Here is a 24,213-nt window from a genome sequence, read left to right on the forward strand (position 1 = left end):
ACCACAAAATATGCATATTTATTAGAAATCTATCATTGAACATAAAAATTACTATATTTATAATAATATCAGAGAGATGAAGTGATATTATCTATTTATTTTATCCATAAATTGTTAATGCAGTGTTTCCTGTATCTTTTTATTCACTAGACAAGTTTCTTTTTTTTGTTCTCCAGTGGTTTTGTAAATAAATATTGTGGTGTGTTCTGTGTTGAAGATGAATGTCTCTGAACGTGTGAGGTATTTGAACTTGTTTTCTCGGAAAAACATCTTGTTTTATAGTTATAGGGCATAACAAGCTTTATATAATTTAGTTTCTGAGTAAAGTTTAGAGTTTCTATGAGATGAAAAAACATTGTTGTAAACAAAACAGAATTGAAACTATGTTTCCAAAACGTAGTTAGTTGGAACTCAAAAGTTTTCGTTTATTTCATCTCTGCAATTTGTTATTAAATAAGTGTAAGTATATTAAACTAACCATCATTAATTAATAGCAAAAAACTTAATGGTTTATTAAACTGATTTTTCATTTGATGTAGCCTACCCAATGTGTACAAATAAATTGAAATATTGCTTTTTAGGAATACAATAATCAAATACCGTACCGTAGCTTAACTTTAAGTGCTTTCTTTAAATTAGCGTTATATTTTTGTGATTTTTGACTTCAATCATTGACTTCAAGTACTGGTTATGTGATGAAAAAGAAACCACCTGGTCTTCACCGTTCAGTTCGTACTCCGGAAAATGTAGACCAAGTCAGAACGGCAGTTGTTACTATTCCTAGACGACACTGACATGGTCTACATTTCCCAATGTACGAACTGAACGGGGAAGACTTTTCAAGCACAGAACCAGTACTTCTAAACGCTGCAACCCATCAGAGTACAGCATTTTAATCAGACACTGTACCTTGACACCCAACTCTAAAACATTGATGGAAGAGCGTTGCACTGTATCTACAGATTCATGTTTTCTAAAAAAAAACTGCTTGACTGCGAACACACGATGTTGTACGTTACAACGCCCCATAGCGACGGAAACGGCAAAGTATATGCCGTCTACCATACGTTCGTTCAAGGGCAATAACCACTCGTCGTACGACTACGGCGACCACGCCCCGTTTCAGAAAGCCAATTTTCTGGCTCAAGCTGTTTAAAGTCTAAAACTTACCAAAATCCCGAGCTCCGAAACCGGCCCTTGGAAACACAGTGTCTAGACTAGTCTAGAGACTGTGTTTCTTCTTAAGGTGCGTACAGACTCTCGCTCTGCTCCGCAACCGAACGTCACTCCAGCAGAGCGATTGATGATCGACGGGGAGCAAGAGTAGTCGACCGGGGAACGTGAGAAGATCTAACATCTTCCGTAACGTTCATGATGGGTGCGTGGGCGGTCCGACTGTGGTTCGATGGTGGTACGAAGGCGGTACGAGGGAGGAGCGTGCTCGGTGCGGGTTGGAAGCACGAATATGTGTACGCAGCTTTAAAAAGACACTTAGAAACACAGTGTCCTGACTACAACTATGTTATTTTATTTCCCTTTCATAATTTTTGATTTTTCCAATTTTCAGCCCACAATGAGCCCCCGCCTTCAAGTACCCACCCTGCAGGAGTGCAGCCTCCGCTATGCTCTTACAGTGATCCGTGAGGGCACGTTTATGTGCAAAGGGGCCTCGATGATAAAAGACGAGAGACAGTACCTGATACGTGTACTGCACAGCGGCATCAGACAACAGCTCATCAATCTTGCCTTCCACGAGTGCAGGCTAGTATTGAATTCCTTGTTAGATTCACAATGAACTGGCAGTATTGATGGAATACAGATTATTTTGGTCTCATGAAGCTCAATTTAGAATTATTTCACTATAGCCTACTGAGGTTTACGTTATAATGGCAGTATTTGATTAACATTGGGGTTGCAATCCTTCTCTATCATTCGACATTGACAGTGCTATTCTTTTCATTTTTTAACAACTTAGTGCCAGTTTAAACTAAATTTCATCTTAAACTGGATTAAGTCTATCTGTACCAATCGGTGCAAAAACGACCAATGTCAATTTTTTTTCAAAAATGAGTTTAATACACTAATACATAACTAATATAGATTATTTTCAGTTCCAGAAGTGCTAATGTCCTACCTCAAAGCAATAAAAAGTCATAAAATTTATACTACCAATGTCATGATTTAGATGACCGAGCGAAGTGAGGTCTAAGATTCGAGTCGACGGTTTGGCATTTCTCTCAATGTTTAAATGTTTATATGTTGCGCATTTACGGCGAAACGCGGTAATAGATTTTCATGAAATTTGACAGGTATGTTCCTTTTTAAATTGCGCGTCGTCGTATATACAAGGTTTTTGGAAATTTTGCATTTCAAGGATAATATAAAAGGAAAAAGGAGCCACCTTCATACGCCAATATTAGAGTAAAAATCAGACTATAGAACTATTCATCATGAATCAGCTGTCTAGTTGACTATAATACTACCCGTTCAAAAACATCGAACATCTTGAAAATGTATCTTTCCATTAACGTTAGTAGACAGTTTACTATAATACTACCCGTTCAAAAACATCGAACTCTTGAAAATTGTATTTTTCCATCAACTTTGTAGACAGTTGCAGCCAGACCTGATAACAGCGCTCACACTCACATTCCGGGACGACACATCACGCTACGATATAGGACAGAAAGCTCTATGCTCATTTAGGATTTTTTCTAGACATTTTTAATTGATAAATTATTTATTAATTTTTGAGAAAACATAACAACAGGTCAATGTAACTCACTGAGCGCGAGGTCTACTGTTCACAGAACTACTAGTAAGTTAGTTTTAGTATTTAGAAATTCCACTCTCAGAGAGTAAAATCTACCAATGAAGACATATGTTTTTAGAATGTCATTCATACTCCGTGCCAGAACTACCAATGTCGACTTCTGCACTTCTAGCACTCGCATTTCCTTATCGAAATGCCGTAGTTCGAAAATACAAGGTGAACTTCCAAGCTGATTTGTGAGAAAGTTGATATTTTGACATAGGTACTTCTTGCATCAAGCCACAGCTATATTATCAAGTTTAATTTTTGGATATAATGTGATTCATTTTGAGTTTAAGCCAACAGCTGATTGAATTCAGTTTAAGCTTTCACTGTGCAAACGACCCTTAGAAATATAATTAATTCATAGAATCAGCTGTGGCTATTTGGGAGCTTTCACACAGACAGTCCTTCATGCGCGGACACATAATTTCAGCTGGTTAATATACAACATAATTTACAACTTTTACATCAACAAACTGATACGGGTTGAGACACTACCTCCGTAAACAAAGCCATAGTGCATTCTGGTGACGTCAGCACAGGTAGGGCTCCTACACCAATAAACATTTGTTGATTTCAGCTGATCTATATCAGCTAGTGTGTTTATTGTTGTATAGTGAGGTCCACGTTATAAATGACAGTATTTGATCAACTTTAGATTTGCTATCCTTGTATATCATTCGACAAAGCCGGTAATACTATCCTTTTCTAGGTTCACAACGATGACAATTATGTTTTTGACAGTGTAGAAATATAATTAATTAATGCAGAGAATCGGTATCGCTATTCTTCTATCTTTATTCACTGCCATTATAACGTGGACTAAACTATAGGAGCCCTACCTGTGCTGACGTTTCCATCAACCACCTGTCATGCACTATGGCTTTGTTTACGGAAGTAGTGGTTGAGATATAAATGTGCGGGTTTCGCTTTTTATTTTCTCTTGGACTTCTGTATCGAAATCATTCATCACATGAACACCTTCTCTTTCCAAAAGATGAATTTGGATTCAAACGAAGGTCAAAGATGTTGAAGCGACAAAGTAATTTTTCATTTCCCAATGAAACCTACTGTCAAAATATTCTTTTTAGAAAAATTGTTAGCTGTTTCCATGATTTTTATCAACTCTGTATGTATTCAAAGTTGTGGGTTTCAAAGATTACAATACAACAGTTCATGAGCGAGTTCTCCAACCCAGGGGTCACTAGTATTCTACAATAATATAATCTCGGGAGAAGACATCAGTCTGAACCCAAACTTTCCCAAACCGTTATACATACATACACATACATGCATATACATGAGAGAAGAAAAACTAATTATAACATTTCTGGACATCACCAGCAAAAAGATAACTCTTTGCTCGCTGGTGAGAGTTGCTTAAAAAAATTCCCTAAAATAACTAGAAATTGAAACGAAAAGGCTTTATAACAAGTTTAATTGTAGTTAAAGTTTGATTTTTGGTCCTTCAAAATTATTTCTTTAAAATGTGAATATTTACTATTTTAGTGATACTAATGTGAAATATATTCCTATGTTTGGTTTTGAAACATCTAAATTTGAAAATCTACGTTGTGAAAATAATTGAAGACTGAAAATTTTGTGAAGTGAACAACTACAAGACTTAACCTATTTTGGACTATGTGTAACCTTATATAAATTTGGGAGAGGAATAGCACAAGGTTACCTTATTTTTTTCTCTCCATATAATTTTTTTGATGTACTTTTTGTATGAATTAATAACAAAAGTAGAGTCTCAAAATGTACTTCAAATCAATATACTTCAAAAATGTGGTCCAAAGTAGAATAATTCACACCTATATTGATAATCTATAAAAGGTCAGAATTTAGAGAAATACTAAACTGAAACTGAAAAAAAACTCACAGTGCTAGGTTCAAAGTGAAGAAATATTCACCTTCAATCCACTCCTTCTTTATTGAATTTATTGCCAAAAATCACATACAAATACTTGTACAATACAATCACTATAGTATACAATTACCTACAAATAGACATTGATTGTAACTTGCACAACAATAAATTATCAATGTAATATTCGGCATTGCCAACATAAGATTCCTTGTGTGTTGGCAGTGAGATGCAGATCACTTATTCTGCTTCAATTCTAGTCAAGTAAGAAAATATATACAAATTAAATTAAATAGAGCTAAAGAAAGTATTACACCAATATACAAAAGTCTCAAAGGCTCAGAAAAAACTTGAGAATAGTACATACTATATGACAAAGTGGTATCCAATTAACCACTGTGACGTCATGAAGTGAATCTTTCACAAAGGGAATACATAAAACAATACAATAAAAAAAATCCTGTAAGATGATGTGGGAACATTTACAGTACCTGGTTCAAGAACGTGAAAATAGAAAAACCATTGCTCAATGTTTTTAGTAACAGTCCTTGTTGGATACAATATTATACTTTATACAATTAGTTTAAATAATATGTTATGCTCAATCCAATAATCTATGCTTTATGTCATTTGTTTATCTATAAATTCGTTTGGAATTCTATTTTCTCGTTCCCCGCACACAGGCTTTGCCCATGTGAGGAACCTTCTTCAAGTTTTGTATATGTATATTCTGTATTGTTAGTATTTCTTAAGAAGAAGAATAAATATTATTTAAATTTCAATTTATAATGTAGTTTCTTTACAGATAAGAAGTTGATATTACTTTATTGATAAGAAGCTGATAATATTGATTTACTTGTTTAAATTTCAGACGTGACTCGAACCTGATGATAGAGATTGTGTACCTACTGTTGGATGGGTCGATACGTTGCATTGCTCCCACGCCGGAGATGGAACATCTGAGCACAAGTCAGTGCATGCGACTGTTCTGTATCATGCATCAGGCCGATGCCACGGGGCTCACTGAACTCAAGGTGGGTTAGGTTAGATTTGCAGGTTCCAGCAAGCAATCCACAATATTCTAGATAAACAGTGTTTATGATTTATTGTAAGCCCCAATGATAAGCTATATAATAAGAGAGACTAGGGTTGTGTTTGTTCGTTTGTTCGCATCAAAACATGTCAACTTGTGGATTGCATACCGGAAAAATGGGTATGATATAGATCTCCAAATTTTTCTCAAAGATTCTAGAAATATCAATCTCGTGCAACTCGAAGCTCAAATTTAAAATTTCCTTCTAGATTTTTTAAAATTAATGTTCAAATTTCAATAGGACATGAATACATACCATATGTTAATTTGAAATTTATTTGCCAAAAATTTGATTATATTTGAATTTTTAATATAGAACTATAATCTAGAGAGACTACCTCTTCGAAACAGATGGTTCAAATTGGCAAGTAAATTAATAACCAGTCCAATTTTGTCAGGTTGAGAAAGGTTTCTAAACAAGATTTGAGTTCTGTCACTTTATTATGTTAGTACTAAGTTGAAATACTTATCTATACTATAATAATAAAGGAAAGACTGGCGTATACACGTACGTGATTGGAAAATTATGTTTGACGCATCATCACGTCTGAACTACTGGACTGATTAACTTGAAATATTGCATAACGATTCTTAATTAACCGAGGATGATTCTAGGCCTATTTCAAACTCTTCAAGATACCACTCGGTCAAGTTTTCAGTTTGTCAAGTTTTAAAATAGACCCTTGCGGAACACGGGGTTACCTTCTAGTTATCAATAACCAATTTCATTTTTTGCAGATCACAGTAAACCCACGCATGAAAGTGGCCGTAGAGCACACAGGCATGGCGCCGCTGAACAGTCTGATGTCACGTGGTCTGGCCAGGAACCTGCACACACTTGTGCTGCGCAACACGTGTGACAACGCCATGTTGGCACAACTGGGCCGACACGCCACGTGTCTCAGCAAGCTCGACATCGCCGACAACTGGCTCATCAACGAGCAGGGCATCTGTCAGCTGCTTTTCAAGGTCAGTCCAAGGTCACATTTGCCAGTTGCTTTTCAAGGTCAGTCCAAGGTCATATTTTTATTCTTTATTTTGTGAATTTATAGTTTGTTTCATGTTTTTAAGAAACTTTTATTATTAATCCATCCAAATTTATAATTGTTTGTTTTATTCTAATTTATATTTTAGATTGTGATTTGGTGTAGAAATTTGAATGGACATAACCTATAATATTTTTGGACAATTTAAAACTAAATTAGGAAATTGAAGAAGTTTTAGGCAATAGCCTGTTTTTTCATTTCCGATTCTTGTATTTTTTTGCTAACCTTATAAATAAATAAATAAATATTTGTCAGTTGCTTTTCAAGGTCAGTGCAAAGGCATTTGAATTGAATTGAGTCTATTTCGTCAAAATTATACATGATTGTGGCCCGGTTGCACAAAAGCCGGTTAAATTTTAACCGTGATTAATTTCACGAGAACCAGAGAAGGCCTTTTTGAAAAGACGGCTTCTCTGACTGGTTCTCTTGGAATTAATCACGATTAAAATTTAATCGGCTTTTGTGCAACCGGCACTGTAACATTTAAAACAGGACACAAAAATGCTTGAAGCACAAATATAACAAGAGTGTAAAATAAAAATTGAAACATCATGACATTTGAAGTAATATGATAAGTCGTATAATAATTATAAAATAATAGTAATAAATATTATCATTTTTATAAAAAATAATAAAGATTGGTATTTATAAATATTGATATAAATAAATTGTTTAAGGCTATAAATAGTGAACACCAGAATACAATATTATACTGCTTAGCAAAGATTCTGTACCCAATTTGTCAGCTGCTCTTCAAAGTCAGTCCGAGGCCTGTACTTTAGTGAGGCCCACGTTATCATGGCAGTATTTGATTGACAATGGTGTTGCTATCCTTTTCTATCATTCGACAAAGCAGATAGCGCTATCCTTTTCTAGCTTTGCAATGTTGTTGGCTTAAATTATACAGGGTGTCCCAAGAAAAGTGTAACAGCCGAAGACCATGGATTCTAAATTTTCTTTTATCGCCCTTAGTTTTCAAGATATTTAGATTTTTCGATATTTTCGAAAAACGTCAATAACTAGAAAACTGTCAGTAGTCAAAATCTAATTCTAAAGACATGGTTGGAAAGAGCAAGAAATTTACAATAATATTTAAATCTTCTTCTTCTTCTTCTACTTCTCCTTCTTCTGCTTCTTCCCCTTAATCATTATCATATTTTTCTTCTACTACTACTACTTCTCCTTCTTTATTTTAGATTTTTCGATATTTTCGAAAAACATCAATAACTAGACAAATATCAGGCAAAATCTAATTCTAAAGACATGGTTGGAAAGAGCAAGAAATTTACAATAATATTTAAATCATCTTCTTCTTCTTCTTCTTCTTCTTCTTCTTTCTCTTCTTCTCCTTCTTCTGCTTCTTCCCCTTCATCATCATCATCATCATCATCATATTTTTCTTCAACTACTAATACTTCTCCTTCTTCTCCCCCAGTTGCCACTTTCCAAAACGGATGAAAATAGTAGGTGTAGGCCTATGTATGTGTTTAATTTGTTCTTTTGTTTTACGTTTTCGAACTTTGGTTTTCGAACTTTGAAATTTGGCTTTGAACTCGACAAATGATGTACTTTTTTCAACTTTGAACGTTCGTAAAAGGTTCAAAAACGTGAAACAAGGGAACAAAACACAGTATATGAATCTTATTGGAAATTTCTTTCTCTCTCCAACCATGTCCTTGGAATTATTATATAATTATATAATTAGATTTTGACTGCTAGTTCTCTAGTTGTTGATGTTTTTCGATAATATAGAAAAATCGAAATATCTTGAATGATATGGTGTCGCTCTAATAATACAAGATCCCAATACGATGCTTTGCATTGAGGTAGAAATGCCTGCAATGAATTGCTTTGTATAGTGTATTCTACTTATAGAGAAGTAGAAGTAGAAGTATATTGAAAACTAAGGGCGATATAAGAAAATTTTACTGGACATTTTTTGTTGCAAATTCAATGTGGAATCCATAGTCTTCGGCTGTTACACCTTTCGTGGGACATTCTGTATATTCAAGGGAGGTGGGACCATCCCGCAAGGGACTCCCCACCAACAAACAAAATACGAATTTATTTATTTATTTATTTATTATTTATTTATTTATTTATTTATTTATTTATTTATTTATTTATTTATTATTTATTTATTATTTATTTATTTATTTTTATTTATTTATTTATTTATTTATTTATTATTTTTTATTTATTTATTTATTTATTTATTTATTTATTTTTATTTATTTATTTATTTATTTATTATTTATACAATATGACAATTTCCACTGAGTCTAACAAGACCCATAGTGGTACAAAACAAAATAGAACTGTACATGAATAAACTATACGGTAAGTATTAATGTAAAACTAAAAGTATAATAGATGAGCACAGTAAAAATTAATATAGATTACTTCAAAAACATGATAGAAATAGAAAAATGAGAAGGAAAAAAAGAAAAAAGGCATGCAGTTCGTGAACCCATGCAAAAATCATTATCTACATTTCATAAGAGTAAGTAATTATAAAAAAAAGGAATACAACTTCTCCTTGCTACCAGCCATAAGTCAATACCCAGAAGCAAGAGCTAGGTGTCGGTGCACTCTCTTTTGGAATAGTGATAAGGTTGGGGAAAGGATGATATAAAGTGGCAGAGCATTCCATTCACGAGAAGCCGTAACACAAAACGAAGCTCCGAAAATTGCCGTTCGGTGTTGAGGTATCTGAAGAGAGAAGCGGTGAGACCGAGTATCCCTCTGATGAACCTCAGTGAAAAGTACAAGTCCTTCTCTCAAATATTTTGGACCAGTACCTCCCACAATTAGTTTGTAGTTTGGCAGAGTATGAATACGAAATACGAATGTACTTTTTACTCCCCAGCTGTCTGTTTTCAGATTGGTTTCTACAACGATGCAGGTTTGATGCCTAGTGAGATCGGACTCCCCGATCTCAAATCACTTGTAGCGTTGTACTGTGACTACAGATTCATTGTAATCATTGTAATTTTGTATTTTGATTAACAGGACTCGAGCAGCATCCATCTGCCAGCTGATCTGGATGACTGTGACTGGATGCTGACCGACCTCAACCGAATGCCCCAAGATAACCTGACCCGGTGCTGTGAAACCCTGCAGGAGATAAGGATACAGGACACCAATACGTCGGGCATCAGTGTCCTTATGTTGCTTATGTTTGTCAAGCATTTGGAGTCGTTGGGAGGATTCCTTTACTATCGGTGAGTGGTCTTGAATTGACGGAAAAATGGGTATCAATGAAAATAGGTTACTACAATTTTACTACCGGTGAGTGAATCTCGAATTGGAAAACATCACTTTCAATGAAAATACTCGAAAATTTCAGTACAATGACGGCTAGTATTTTAATATGAACATTATATAACACGGTTCCCAAAGCTGGTGGCATCAACATTAAAACATGGTTTTCTCATGCTGGCAGCAGGTTTATTCTTTATTCATTCATACAATAAGTACATCAGTTTCGAAAGTGAAAATGTATAATCAGATATTAATGTTAAATATTACATTCTTTTTTTTTTGCTGAGGATGATGCCCACACATTTACTCTATAGTGAAGTCCACGTTATGAGTGGAGTTCTGGCAATGGAGAAAGATAGGAGAAAAACGTTGCCGATCCTCTGTCTTGATCAATGCCTTCTATGGACTCGTTTAAAATGATAAATTATATTTTTCAATAATTCCATGATGAATTTTCCTAATAAAGATATATTTTTTTTATTAATTCTCAATTCTACATTGTTAAAAGACGATCTGGCAACAGAGCAAAGCGAGAAAGAGATAGCGCTATCCGCTTGATAGAATGATAGACAAGGATAGCAATACCATTGCTAATCAAACGCTGCCATTATAACGTGGACCTCACTATAGTTTGTAGTGGTTGGGAGGGTCTCTTAATTATCGGTAAATGAATCTTGAATTACAGAAAAAATCATCTAAAAATTGTAAACATCTGCGTTTTTTAAAGATTGATAACTGTGTATCAACCGAATTCAGTTACTCAATTTTTAAATTTTTTTTATTTTTTTTTTTATTTTTATTTATTTGCAATACAAATGAGACTAATGTAATAACATTGGTAGATAAAATAATAGGTAGTCCTTGTGCTATTTTTCTTCCAAATTTGAAGGTGACACAGTCCAAGATGAGGTTGGAATTTCACGTGTACAATTTTCACAAAATTCTAGTCAAAAATAAACATGAAAACTATAAATTTTGAATTTAGAAGGCTTAAATTGATAAATTGATTAGAAATATTCCACTCAATTACCACTTGTAGCAAATAATATTGAGTTATTTAAGAAAATTTGGACCATTGAAGAAACAAGAAATAAATTGTCTCAATCGCTGCCCACCTGAGGTTGATAAAGGTAACGTTGATAATAAATAATAATGATAACGGTGACGTTGATAATAAACTATCAACGTTCACTAGAGGTTGATAATTTCAACAACGGAAACTAGTTTCTCGAAAAATTAGTATGAATTCTCAAATTTCCTTTTGAGAAACCAAGGTGAACTCATTCTATCGTCAATCATATCTTACATCATTCTTATCCAATATTATAAAATAAAGATTTTTTTATGAATTAACATGGAGTGATCCGTGGTCTAGTGGATAGAGTGCCTGCGTAGCAGCATAGAGATCCCGGGTTCAAACCCTCTCAATACCAAAAGTTTTTTAACCAGATCACTCCCGTGTTATCGGATGGGCACGTTAAACTGTCGGTCCCGCTGAAGTATGACAGTCGTGAGGCCCATTGACGGCTTAAATTATATATTCAGGCGGTGGGACCTTCCCGCAAGGGACGCCCCACCAACAAAAGCCATACGAATTTACTTTTTTACTATGAATTAACATGTTACAGCAACCTAGTCAAACTCGTTAACGCTTATTACATAACCTAACTTTCCTCTGCAAAATTTTTATCATAATATTATAAAACTATGAAAAGTTTTTTCATGACTTGGCATGTTAAAGCAACCTAGGCGACTGCATATTGGCGGTGAAGCCGTTTCGGAGCCGACTGGCCATTACTAAACTGTGGGACATGCATCTGCCCTGGGAGAAGATGGTGGCAATTGGCGAGGTGATAGGTCACGGCCTCCACACGCTGTACACGCGTGTGTCACAGATCACAGCCAAGCAACTGCCCTTCACAGCCCTGCGTGACTTGACCATCGATTTCGACTATTTTGTCTACGAGCAGGCGTTTGTCGACTTCCTTGCCACAAATGGGGCACAGTTGACGAGGCTTGTTCTACTTGATCAGGTATGTATTTTGCACAAAAAACTAGTATTTCTGTTCATTTGTCATGATTCTACTCATCTTATTTCTTGTTTTCTTGCATTTGTTGTTCTTTTTTTCCTTCTCCTTTTGTCGTCTTCTTCTTCTATTCAATCTCCTCTCTCGTCTATGTCCTTATTTTACATGGTTCTCTAATGCCTATGGAACTCTCTACTGTCTACTCTACTGTGGCTTGTATTACTTGATCAAATAATTATTGTTATTCTTCATTCTTTTATCGATTCAATGATACACAGTTATTTTTCTTTAATAATTTGATGGAAGATCAACAGGCATAGCCCAAAACTGTTCCTCCCTCGAATTTTGATTCATTAAAATAGTCCAAAATAAAGGTTATCAATTGTTCATTATTTATTAAGCTCATCCTTCTCATTCTCCTTCCTCTTTACCGTTCTTCTTTTATTCAATCTCCTCTCTTTTTTGTCTCCTTTTTACACGGATTTTCACTGTCTGCTTCTCCTTGTCTGTATATCAGGATTTGTTATAATATTGCCTTTATGTTCTTCCTCTTTTCCTCCTTGTACTCATCCTGTAATCTCCTCCTACACCTGTTTTTTTCTTCATTTTCGTCTACTTGCTTCTTCTCCATCCTGTTCCTTTCTCTCCTTAAACTTTACCTTCCCCTTATCTTTCTCCCTATATTTCCACTGTCTTCTCCACCTCCTTTCCTTCCTCATCCTGTCTTATTTTCCATTCTCACCGTCTTCTTAATTTTGTGTGGCATTTCTTCATATTCCTTCTTTTCTTCCTTCTCATTTTCCAGTTGTTTACCTCCTCCTCTGTACTTCCAATTTTGAATCGTTATCTTCTTCTCATCGTCTTCTCCTCTTCCAGTGTCCTTTCCCTGTCTTCTTTGTCTACTCCTTCAATTTCTTATTATACTTATCCTTTCCTCCTCACCTCTTCTCTTCCTTTTCCTGTTTCCCTGTCTTGTTCTTTTGTCTTCGCCTCCACTTCTATAGTTTGTATAAAATAAGCTGAGACTTTGAGAAAATATCCTTGTTGCCAAATTGTGCGAAATTCCAATATCCTCATGAAAGGATATTGTATTCAGATTGTATTGAATATTTGTATTCAAATATGACAGGATGTATTCAATTCGACAACACAGTCGAATTTAGTGAATGGGCAGAGTTGTCAATCTGATTATATCCAGTCATAATATGGGATTGCATGAGAAGTTTTCATACAAACTATAGAAGGTGGAGGCGAAGATAAAAGAGCTAGACAGTGAAAGGAAGAAAAAAGGAGAGACGGGAAAGTAGGATAACACAGATAATGAAGAAGACAGGGAAAGGACACTAGAAGAGGATAAGGAGAAGACTACAAGAAGAAAAGAATAACAAGTCAGAATGAGAAATACTCAGGTAGTTTGATATTAATTAACTATTGATATTAATTTATATATCATAATATTATAAAACTATGAAAAGTTTTTTCATGACTTGGCATGTTAAGCAACCTAGGCGACTGCATATTGGCGGTGAAGCCGTTTCGGAGCCGACTGGCCATTACTAAACTGTGGGACATGCATCTGCCCTGGGAGAAGATGGTGGCAATTGGCGAGGTGATAGGTCACGGCCTCCACACGCTGTACACGCGTGTGTCACAGATCACAGCCAAGCAACTGCCCTTCACAGCCCTGCGTGACTTGACCATCGATTTCGACTATTTTGTCTACGAGCAGGCGTTTGTCGACTTCCTTGCCACAAATGGGGCACAGTTGACGAGGCTTGTTCTACTTGATCAGGTATGTATTTTGCACAAAAAACTAGTATTTCTGTTCATTTGTCATGATTCTACTCATCTTATTTCTTGTTTTCTTGCATTTGTTGTTCTTTTTTTCCTTCTCCTTTTGTCGTCTTCTTCTTCTATTCAATCTCCTCTCTCGTCTATGTCCTTATTTTACATGGTTCTCTAATGCCTATGGAACTCTCTACTGTCTACTCTACTGTGGCTTGTATTACTTGATCAATAATTATTGTTATTCTTCATTCTTTTATCGATTCAATGATACACAGTTATTTTTCTTTAATAATTTGATGGAAGATCAACAGGCATAGCCCAAAACTGTTCCTCCCTCGAATTTTGATTCATTAAAAGTCCAAAATAAAGGTTATCAATTGTTCATTATTTATTAAGCTCATCCTTCTTTCTCCTTCCTCTTTACCGTTCTTCTTTTATTCAATCTCCTCTCTTTTTTGTCTCCTTTTTACACGGATTTTCACTGTCTGCTTCTCCTTGTCTGTATATCAGGATTTGTATAATATTGCCTTTATGTTCTTCCTCTTTTCCTCCTTGTACTCATCCTGTAATCTCCTCCTACACCTGTTTTTTTCTTCATTTCGTCTACTTGCTTCTTCTCCATCCTGTTCCTTTCTCTCCTTAAACTTTACCTTCCCCTTATCTTTCTCCCTATATTTCCACTGTCTTCTCCACCTCCTTTCCTTCCTCATCCTGTCTTATTTTCCATTCTCACCGTCTTCTTAATTTTGTGTGGCATTTCTTCATATTCCTTCTTTTCTTCCTTCTCATTTTCCAGTTGTTTACCTCCTCCTCTGTACTTCCATTTTGAATCGTTATCTTCTCTCATCGTCTTCTTCTCCTCTTCCAGTGTCCTTTCCTGTCTTCTTTGTCTACTCCTTCAATTTCTTATTATACTTATCCTTTCCTCCTCACCTCTTCTCTTCCTTTTCCTGTTTCCCTGTCTTGTTCTTTTGTCTTCGCCTCCACTTCTATAGTTTGTATAAAATAAGCTGAGACTTTGAGAAAATATCCTTGTTGCCAAATTGTGCGAAATTCCATATCCTCATGAAGGATATTGTATTCAGATTGTATTGAATATTTGTATTCAAATATGACAGGATGTATTCAATTCGACAACACAGTCGAATTTAGTGAATGGGCAGAGTTGTCAATCTGATTATATCCAGTCATAATATGGATTGCATGAGAAGTTTTCATACAAACTATAGAAGGTGGAGGCGAAGATAAAAGAGCTAGACAGTGAAAGGAAAAAAAGGAGAGACGGGAAAGTAGGATAACACAGATAATGAAGAAGACAGGGAAAGGACACTAGAAGAGGATAAGGAGAAGACTACAAGAAGAAAAGAATAACAAGTCAGAATGAGAAATACTCAGGTAGTTTGATATTAATTAACTATTGATATTAATTTATATATCATAATATACAAATCAAATACTTGATTAGAAAAGGACCTACAGGCCTAGCCCAAAACTGGTCCCTTTCCGAATTTTGATAAAAATATGTCCAAAAAGTAGGTTATGCTGCTTCACTTTGAATAAAATATTCTCCCTATACGAGGAGGATGAGGAGGATAAGGAGAGGCGAATTAATTATCGTAAAATCCTTTTACCAAAGTGCACCTCATGTAACAAGAAACAAAACCATAGAATAACTTGAATTATGATCATTATTTAACATAAAAAACCATAAGTCCTATTCATTCTATCCTAAAATCCTGTTACTAAAGTGTGCCTTATTTGAGGTTTACTCAAATGATAATCATTATTTAACATGAACAAACCCATAGGATCACTCAAATGTTTTATCTGCTATGTTGGACAGGGCTACAACATGGACATAACAGTGATCGCCAACTACTGTCCACAGCTAGTGGAACTGGCCGCCAGTACTTGCCTCGACAATCACTTTCCTCACAGCGAGTTGGCGCACCTCAAAGTGGCTCGTCTCAAAATCAACACAGCCCAAGTCTTCACGTGGATCATGGTCAACTGTCCCATCATTAAGAAACTGGCGGTAAATTATATTTATTTCCAAATTTTTTTGTAATCATGTATTTAATTATCTATAATAATTGTATTAATGATTATTTTTGAGGTTATAATTAAATTTAATTTGCCATAATCTCACAAGTCAAGTAGACGAAATGTCATGATGTTATGAATAGATAAATAAATAAATATTTATTTCCCAAAAAAACTAAAACTACTACATCAATTACAGTAAATGTTAGATAGTTTACAATTACATACACTAGTTAGTTTCGGAAATCTCTTATAATGTGTCCTCTACATGTTAAGTGTTTTCTGTGTGGAAATTGATCTACTCCACTATGGCCTTCCATGTTCTAGAGTAGGTTTTGTTTGTTTGTTTTCTGCGGATAAGTAATTAGTAAGGCTGGGCGCACACCAATTAGTCAAAACAAGACAAGACATGATCAGACACATTATTTTACATAGTTGCTTATGAAGATATGTCTTAATTGCAAAGACTAATCAGTTGCGTCATAAGCAACTATGTGAAGTATTGTGACTAAACGTGTCTGATCATGTCTTGTCTTATCTTGACTAACTGGTGTGCGCCTAGCCTTAGTGTTTAGTAAGTCATCAGGTGTTTAGTTGAAAATATGAGTTGTTGTTTGAAATAATGTTTTCTATGTTCTGTCTTCCTTTGCTCATCAACCACAATTGTGAACTATTGTTTTGAACTGTCTAGGATGATTAATCTGTTTAAAGTTTGCAGGAAGTAGATTGTATAATTTTGGTGCTAAATGATTGAAATGTCTCTGGTATAGTGCCTTCCTTGCAACACTGGTGATGAGAAGATTCCTGTATGTGGTGTTGTGGTTGTGGTTTCTGGTTTGAAATGTTGTTGGGTTCTTGTGTAATCTGCATAGTATCTCCTTGGAGTAAAGCTGTCTTGGATCCATCACGTCAAACTCATTGAATAGCTGGTCTGATGAATAGCGTGGTGACTTCTGGTTGATGACCTTTCAAATATATCAAGAAACTCGCGGTGAATTCTATTTATTTGCCAAAAGTTTCAATTCAAGACACAATGCAGCAATGCCCAATTTATTCCAGAAATAAATTATTGTAATGTTCTTAGAAAAGTATGATTCAGGTTTAATTTATTGTAATAATAATAATAATAATAATAATAATAATAATAATAATAATATAACGACTCACATGCCTAACTCAGGTCTGGTGTCAGAGTTTTCAGGTCGCACCTGATCAATTTCAGGGCCTCTGTCATGACCCAACGACTGTTTTTTAAGGTAGCCGGTACCAACGGCTTAATCAAATACTTGATTAGAAAAGGACCTACAGGCCTAGCCCAAAACTGGTCCCTTTCCGAATTTTGATAAAAATATGTCCAAAAGTAGGTATGCTGCTTCACTTTGAATAAAATATTCTCCCTATACGAGGAGGATGAGGAGGATAAGGAGAGGCGAATTAATTATCGTAAAATCCTTTTACCAAAGTGCACCTCATGTAACAAGAAACAAAACCATAGAATAACTTGAATTATGATCATTATTTAACATAAAAAACCATAAGTCCTATTCATTCTATCCTAAAATCCTGTTACTAAAGTGTGCCTTATTTGAGGTTTACTCAAATGATAATCATTATTTAACATGAAAAACCATAGGATCACTCAAATGTTTTATCTGCTATGTTGGACAGGGCTACAACATGGACATAACAGTGATCGCCAACTACTGTCCACAGCTAGTGGAACTGGCCGCCAGTACTTGCCTCGACAATCACTTTCCTCACAGCGAGTTGGCGCACCTCAAAGTGGCTCGTCTCAAAATCAACACAGCCCAAGTCTTCACGTGGATCATGGTCAACTGTCCCATCATTAAGAAACTGGCGGTAAATTATATTTATTCCAATTTTTTTGTCATCCATGTATTTAATTATCTATAATAATGTATTAATGATTATTTTTGAGGTTATAATTAAATTTAATTTGCCATAATCTCACAAGTCAAGTAGACGAAATGTCATGATGTTATGAATAGATAAATAAATAAATATATTTCCCAAAAAAACTAAAACTACTACATCAATTACAGTAAATGTTAGATAGTTTACAATTACATACACTAGTTAGTTTCGGAAATCTCTTATAATGTGTCCTCTACATGTTAAGTGTTTTCTGTGTGGAAATTGATCTACTCCACTATGGCCTTCCATGTTCTAGAGTAGGTTTTGTTTGTTTGTTTTCTGCGGATAAGTAATTAGTAAGGCTGGGCGCACACCAATTAGTCAAAACAAGACAAGACATGATCAGACACATTATTTTACATAGTTGCTTATGAAGATATGTCTTAATTGCAAAGACTAATCAGTTGCGTCATAAGCAACTATGTGAAGTATTGTGACTAAACGTGTCTGATCATGCTTGTCTTATCTTGACTAACTGGTGTGCGCCTAGCCTTAGTGTTTAGTAAGTCATCAGGTGTTTAGTTGAAAATATGAGTTGTTGTTTGAAATAATGTTTTCTATGTTCTGTCTTCCTTTGCTCATCAACCACAATTGTGAACTATTGTTTTGAACTGTCTAGGATGATTAATCTGTTTAAAGTTTGCAGGAAGTAGATTGTATAATTTTGGTGCTAAATGATTGAAATGTCTCTGGTATAGTGCCTTCCTTGCAACACTGGTGATGAGAAGATTCCTGTATGTGGTGTTGTGGTTGTGGTTTCTGGTTTGAAATGTTGTTGGGTTCTTGTGTAATCTGCATAGTATCTCCTTGGAGTAAAGCTGTCTTGGATCCATCACGTCAAACTCATTGAATAGCTGGTCTGATGAATAGCGTGGTGACTTCTGGTTGATGACCTTTCAAATATCAAGAAACTCGCGGTGAATTCTATTTATTTGCCAAAAGTTTCAATTCAAGACACAATGCAGCAATGCCCAATTTATTCCAGAAATAAATTATTGTAATGTTCTTAGAAAAGTATGATTCAGGTTTAATTATTGTAATAATAATAATAATAATAATAATAATAATAATAATAATAATAATAACGACTCACATGCCTAACTCAGGTCTGGTGTCAGAGTTTTCAGGTCGCACCTGATCAATTTCAGGGCCTCTGTCATGACCCAACGACTGTTTTTTAAGGTAGCCGGTACCAACGGCTTAACGTGATCAGTGAACAATCAACATGTTTCAATAATACTAGAAGAAATATAATGGTTATTTAAATACAGACTTGCCAACTTACTTGTAAATCCAGCGCTGTATTGAGAGCAGAAACGTCTTTTGAATCAGGATGAAGCATTCAAAAGCATATTTCTCACTAGATATTCAGTACATTATTATTAAATAATGATTAATATAATGATTAACAAAATCTCATCAGTGATTGACAACCAAATCATTTGAAACAAAAACTTCGATAACCATTGTTATTTTGATTTGTATTTTGAAAAAATTGAGTCATGTAATGGTTTCAGGTGCGCATAGAGCAAGACGAGATGTATGAGATGCACCGAGAAAGCGAGTATTGGCTGAACAATCGTGTGATCTTCGACCTGGCTGAGATGGGTGTGCCCTCCCTTGACACAATCGAACATCTCAGCATTGTCTACCTCAGTAGTCCTAGAGAAAGAGTAAGTGTCAGTAATAGTATATTTCGCACCTAGGGCCGAAAATGAGACTTTTCCGGCTTGAAATCTGTTTTCAAGTCCGAGGACTAGAAAAGATTGAGAGCCGGAACAACATTTTTGCCAGTGGTGCGAACGCTATTTTTCGCCACACACAAAAAATAAACAATATATAATATGAGAATAATTGTTTATTAGGCACTTCCGAAAGCAAAACAGGAAGGTCATAGCTCTAGCAAATCTGAGGTAATCTGAATATCAGGAAATTGTCCAAGTATTTTTATTTTTTATTCTGATTTGTCTAAATAACCTAAAAGATTATGTTCAATTATGTAAGAGGTTGAGTTTATACTTTTTATTCTTCCAAATGACAATAAGATGATATTATTATAAATGTTTTGATTCTTGAATAATAAACACAAATAATGAAAAGTTTTTTGATCAGCTGTTTTAGCACACTTGAAATTTGGCCAATCTGAATGTCAACGTCAACAATGCTTGTTGTTGTTGACATAGAATTTGAATAGTTTATAAAATATATCTTATCTGTATTTTTATTCATCCAAATAAAATGATAGTATCTTATTGCAGAATACTTATTCAATTCTAGAAACATAAACTGATTCCGTTTCATAAACCATTTTTTAATCACGTTCACATCAAATCAGAATCAGCTGACTTCAAGGTTATTTTACAGCCCTAGGGCCGTAAAACTTTTACCGGCCTGGTCAGAAAACAATCATTTTCGGCCTCCATATGACGCACGAAAACCAGCTCATTACATCCAAGTGGGGCGAAAAATAATTCTCTTACCAATATATCTTAATCATTATTTTTAAAAGCATCATTAAAATGATCGGGAGAGAAAATACCTGAGGTTACAGTACACGTCCCGTAGTTCTGCCTCCGTGACTTTGAAACGGAATATTATAGGCAAGGTATGGTTCGCGGGGTAATATTCACGGCTTTGCAAAAAACATCAGGCTTTAGAGACCCTCGATCCCTAGATGGAGGAAGCTTCCTGAGATTCAAACTTCAGTTTGGCTTAAATGATGTGGAACTGACAATATCGCTTTTATTTCACCTCAATTTTTATCACTTTTCACTCACATTGAGGCTTCAGTGAGGTCCACGTTATAATGGAAGTGGAGAACGATTTTTTTCGAACAAAAATTTGCAGCTTTCACTGTATTGTTTCCGCAATATTTGAATTTTGCCGCTCTTTGGTTGCAGTGCGACAGCAACGCCATCTGGACCCTGGTGCGCGCATGCGCGCAACTGCGAACAATCGAGGATGTGGCAACGTGGCAAATAGCGACACCAACCAACCTCGAGGAGCAGGTAAAATTATTATAATATCTACGACCATATTATAATTGACCGAGCGAAGAGAGGTCTAAGATTCAAGTCGACGGTTTGGCATTTCTCTTAATGTTTAAATGTTTATATATTTTTAATGTTGCGCATCAACATTAAAACACGGTTTTTGATGCTGACAGCAGGTTTCAGCTTCGGAAGTAGTTTTAAATTGACTGTAATGTTATATCAGACCTTTTGCTTATGAATTGGATCATGCCATCTACTCTAGAAGGCTGTGTAAATTTGAAACTTGCCAAACCTGTAGTCCTATCATTCCCACTGACCCTATAACGTGAATCTCATCATAATTTTGGTTGAATGTCTGTTCTTTTCACTTGAACGTTATTGATTCATTGATTGATACAATAAGTACATCATCAAAAATGAAGAGAGAGAAAAAATAAGGTAACCTTGTGCTATTCCTCTCCCAAATTTAGATAAGGTTACACATAGTCCGAAATAGGTGTTAGTTCACTTCAAAATTTTCAGTCCTCAACTGTGTATTATTGACCGAGCGAAGAGAGGTCTAAGATTCAAGTCGACGGTTTTGCATTTCTCTTTATGTTTACATGTTCTGCATTTACAGCGAAACGCAGAAATAGATTTTTATGAAATTTGACAGGTAGGCCTATGTTCCTTTTTGAATTTCGTGTCGACGTATACATAAAGTTTTTTGAAATTTTGCATTTTAAGGATAATACAAAAAGAAAATGAGTCTCCTTCGAACGCCAATATTACCGTAAAAATCAGTCTGTAAATCATCGAGTGTATTATTAATTGCATGCAGTTACGCATGCAATTAATATCTTAATGTAACTTAGTAAAAATCAGCTGTCGTGTGGACTATTAATTGCAAGCATTGAGGCATGCAATATTCATAACTCAAGTAGCTTATTATTTTCTCCCTACTTTTTTTTCTCTGCTTTCAACTCGGTAAGCTTTTGATGATACCATAGTTGCTTACAACTAATTATTACTAGGTAGTTCTGTAAACAGTAGACCTCACGCAGTATTCTCATCCACAATTACCTGATTGAAACTATACAGACCTCATGGAAATACAGCAATAGACTGGCTTCTCCACACATCTGTGTAATCACTTGTCAGCTGATTTATGATGAATAATTCTATAGACTGATGTTTACTCTAATATTGGCGTATGAAGGAGGCTCCTTTTTCCTTTTATATTATCCTTGAAATGCAAAATTTCCAAAAACCTTGTATATACATCGATGCGGCGCAATTAAAGGATATACCTGTCGAATTTCAAGAAAATATATTACCGTGTTTCGCCGTAAATGCGCAACATATAAACATTCAAACATTAAGAGAAATGCCAAACCGTCGACTTGAATCTTAGACCTCACTTCGCTCGGTCAATTAATAATTATTGTCGACACAACATTCCAAACAGCCATTAGTTGTTTACACACCGATATCTTGCCGACACGTCAGGACAGGACTTAATTCACTGATGGACAGTATTAGAGGAGGCTGTGGTTTTTAACTGCGCGAGGTCTACTGTTCACAGAACTACTAGTTGGATGATTTCTTTGGATTTAAGATTTACTTACCGATAATTTCTTTAGATTCAAGATTCACTTACCGATAATTAAAAGACCCTCCCAACCACTACAAACTAACCACAGCTTGTACCAAAATTTTTGAGTATTTTCATTGAAAGTGATATTTTCCAATTTCAAGATTCATTCACCGGTAGTAAAATTGTAGTAACCTATTTTCATTGATACCCATTTTTCCATCAATTCAATATCCACTCACCGATAGTAAAGGAATCCTCCCAACGACTCTAAATGCTTGACAAACATGAGCAACATAAGGACACTGATGCCCGACGTATTCGTGTCCTGTATCCTTATCTCCTGCAGGGTTTCACAGCACCAGGTCAGGTTATCTTGGAGCATTCGGTTGAGATCTTGCCGACACGTCAGGACAGGACATAATTCACTGATGTACAGTATAAGAGGAGTCTGTGGTTTTAATTGCGCGAGGTCTACTGTTCACAGAACTACTAGTGTATTTGAATAAATTGAATAAATAATGGGTTTTTGACTACATTTTAATTTGTTTCTATTGTTTTAGGCGATTCAGCAACAACAACAGCAGTATTTGACAACCGCCGAAGACCTGATAGAGCAAAACTACGATGTGGACGTGTATTTCAAACACGTGTCGTTGACGGATTTCTTCAGAGTAAAGGCGACCGCCCCGGCCAACACAATGCATACAGGGGTGATGTTGACTGCTGCCTTCTCCAGGGGTGGAGCGTGGCCCTATTTGCAGTCGGTTAGTAGGTTAGGGTAGGCGATTTTCCCAAATGCTTTACAAATGAGTGGAAAAACTCTACACTAAACCTAGCGCCGCAGTGCAGGATGGTTTCTCACAGCTTGGCGTTGTTGTCATTCGAGATGGGTGTCTGGCTTGGAAGTGTTTCGGCCGCATTGCAGGATGACTGTTAACGGTTGCCGGAAGATCAACAGCTGGATTTTTTTCGTTATTTTTCGTGATAGAGAAATTCTTATTGCAAATTCGTTCTCAGCGACCCCAAGTTTAGCCTAAAGGCTCAGAATGTCAACAATGTTTTTAAATAATTAAAAATCATCATGAAAAGTCATTAATATGGTAGTACATCACGTTTCTGGGTGACTGGAGTTATTATTGACACACAAAAATCAAAATAATCGTGAGAAAGAAAACTGCTGATTAACGCGAATAAGACCGCGTTTGTTCATTGTTCTATTGTCTCGGCTGCTTGGCTGAGCCTGGCTGGAGGGATCAAATAACCGACTGGTTTGATCTTTCGTCTGTCCGCCGAACTACGCCGACCATTGCTGGGTGGAAGATGTTACTGCGGCCGCTCGCATTCCCACCAACGCTGCTATTATTTGCTGTCTCAGCGCCTAGTCCGATTCAGCCAAGCAACCAGCCTGCACTGCGGAGCTAGGTTTACAGTACGCGTCCCGTATCTTTGCCTCTGTGGCATACAGGCAAGATATGAGGTAATAGTTACGGCTTTGAAAAACATCCGGCAAAGACTTAGATCAGTTAATAGAATAGAAACGCCTCATTGTATATACATACTGAAAGTCGATGAAGCCAACATCTACTGCAATATCGCTCCATCGTGACGTCAGCATCGGATAGAAAACTTTTCTGTAGTGTTTGTTTACATTGTTTTCCATAGCAGATTGTGTCTATTTCAGGGGTAGTTTACCATTTTCATAAATAATAATTTACTTCCATCTGAAATAGACCCAAATCTGCTATGGAAAACAATGTAACAAG

General features: G+C 35.6%; 1 protein-coding gene across 1 annotated transcript; it reads left to right on the forward strand.

Moving 5' to 3' along the window:
- On the forward strand, positions 1 to 23,402 carry LOC111054755. The gene is made up of 10 exons (XM_039439545.1): positions 1 to 459; positions 1,568 to 1,761; positions 5,557 to 5,719; positions 6,517 to 6,747; positions 9,837 to 10,048; positions 11,830 to 12,121; positions 15,747 to 15,938; positions 19,399 to 19,554; positions 20,782 to 20,889; positions 23,011 to 23,402. Exons 2-10 carry the CDS (start codon positions 1,574 to 1,576, stop codon positions 23,230 to 23,232), a joined length of 1,764 nt encoding a protein of 587 aa, XP_039295479.1. The 5' UTR covers positions 1 to 459; positions 1,568 to 1,573; the 3' UTR covers positions 23,233 to 23,402.
- Positions 23,403 to 24,213: the final 811 nt, after the last annotated feature.

The sequence above is a fragment of the Nilaparvata lugens genome, chromosome 13 (assembly GCF_014356525.2).
Source record: "Nilaparvata lugens isolate BPH chromosome 13, ASM1435652v1, whole genome shotgun sequence".
Classification (NCBI taxonomy): Eukaryota; Metazoa; Arthropoda; class Insecta; order Hemiptera; family Delphacidae; genus Nilaparvata; species Nilaparvata lugens.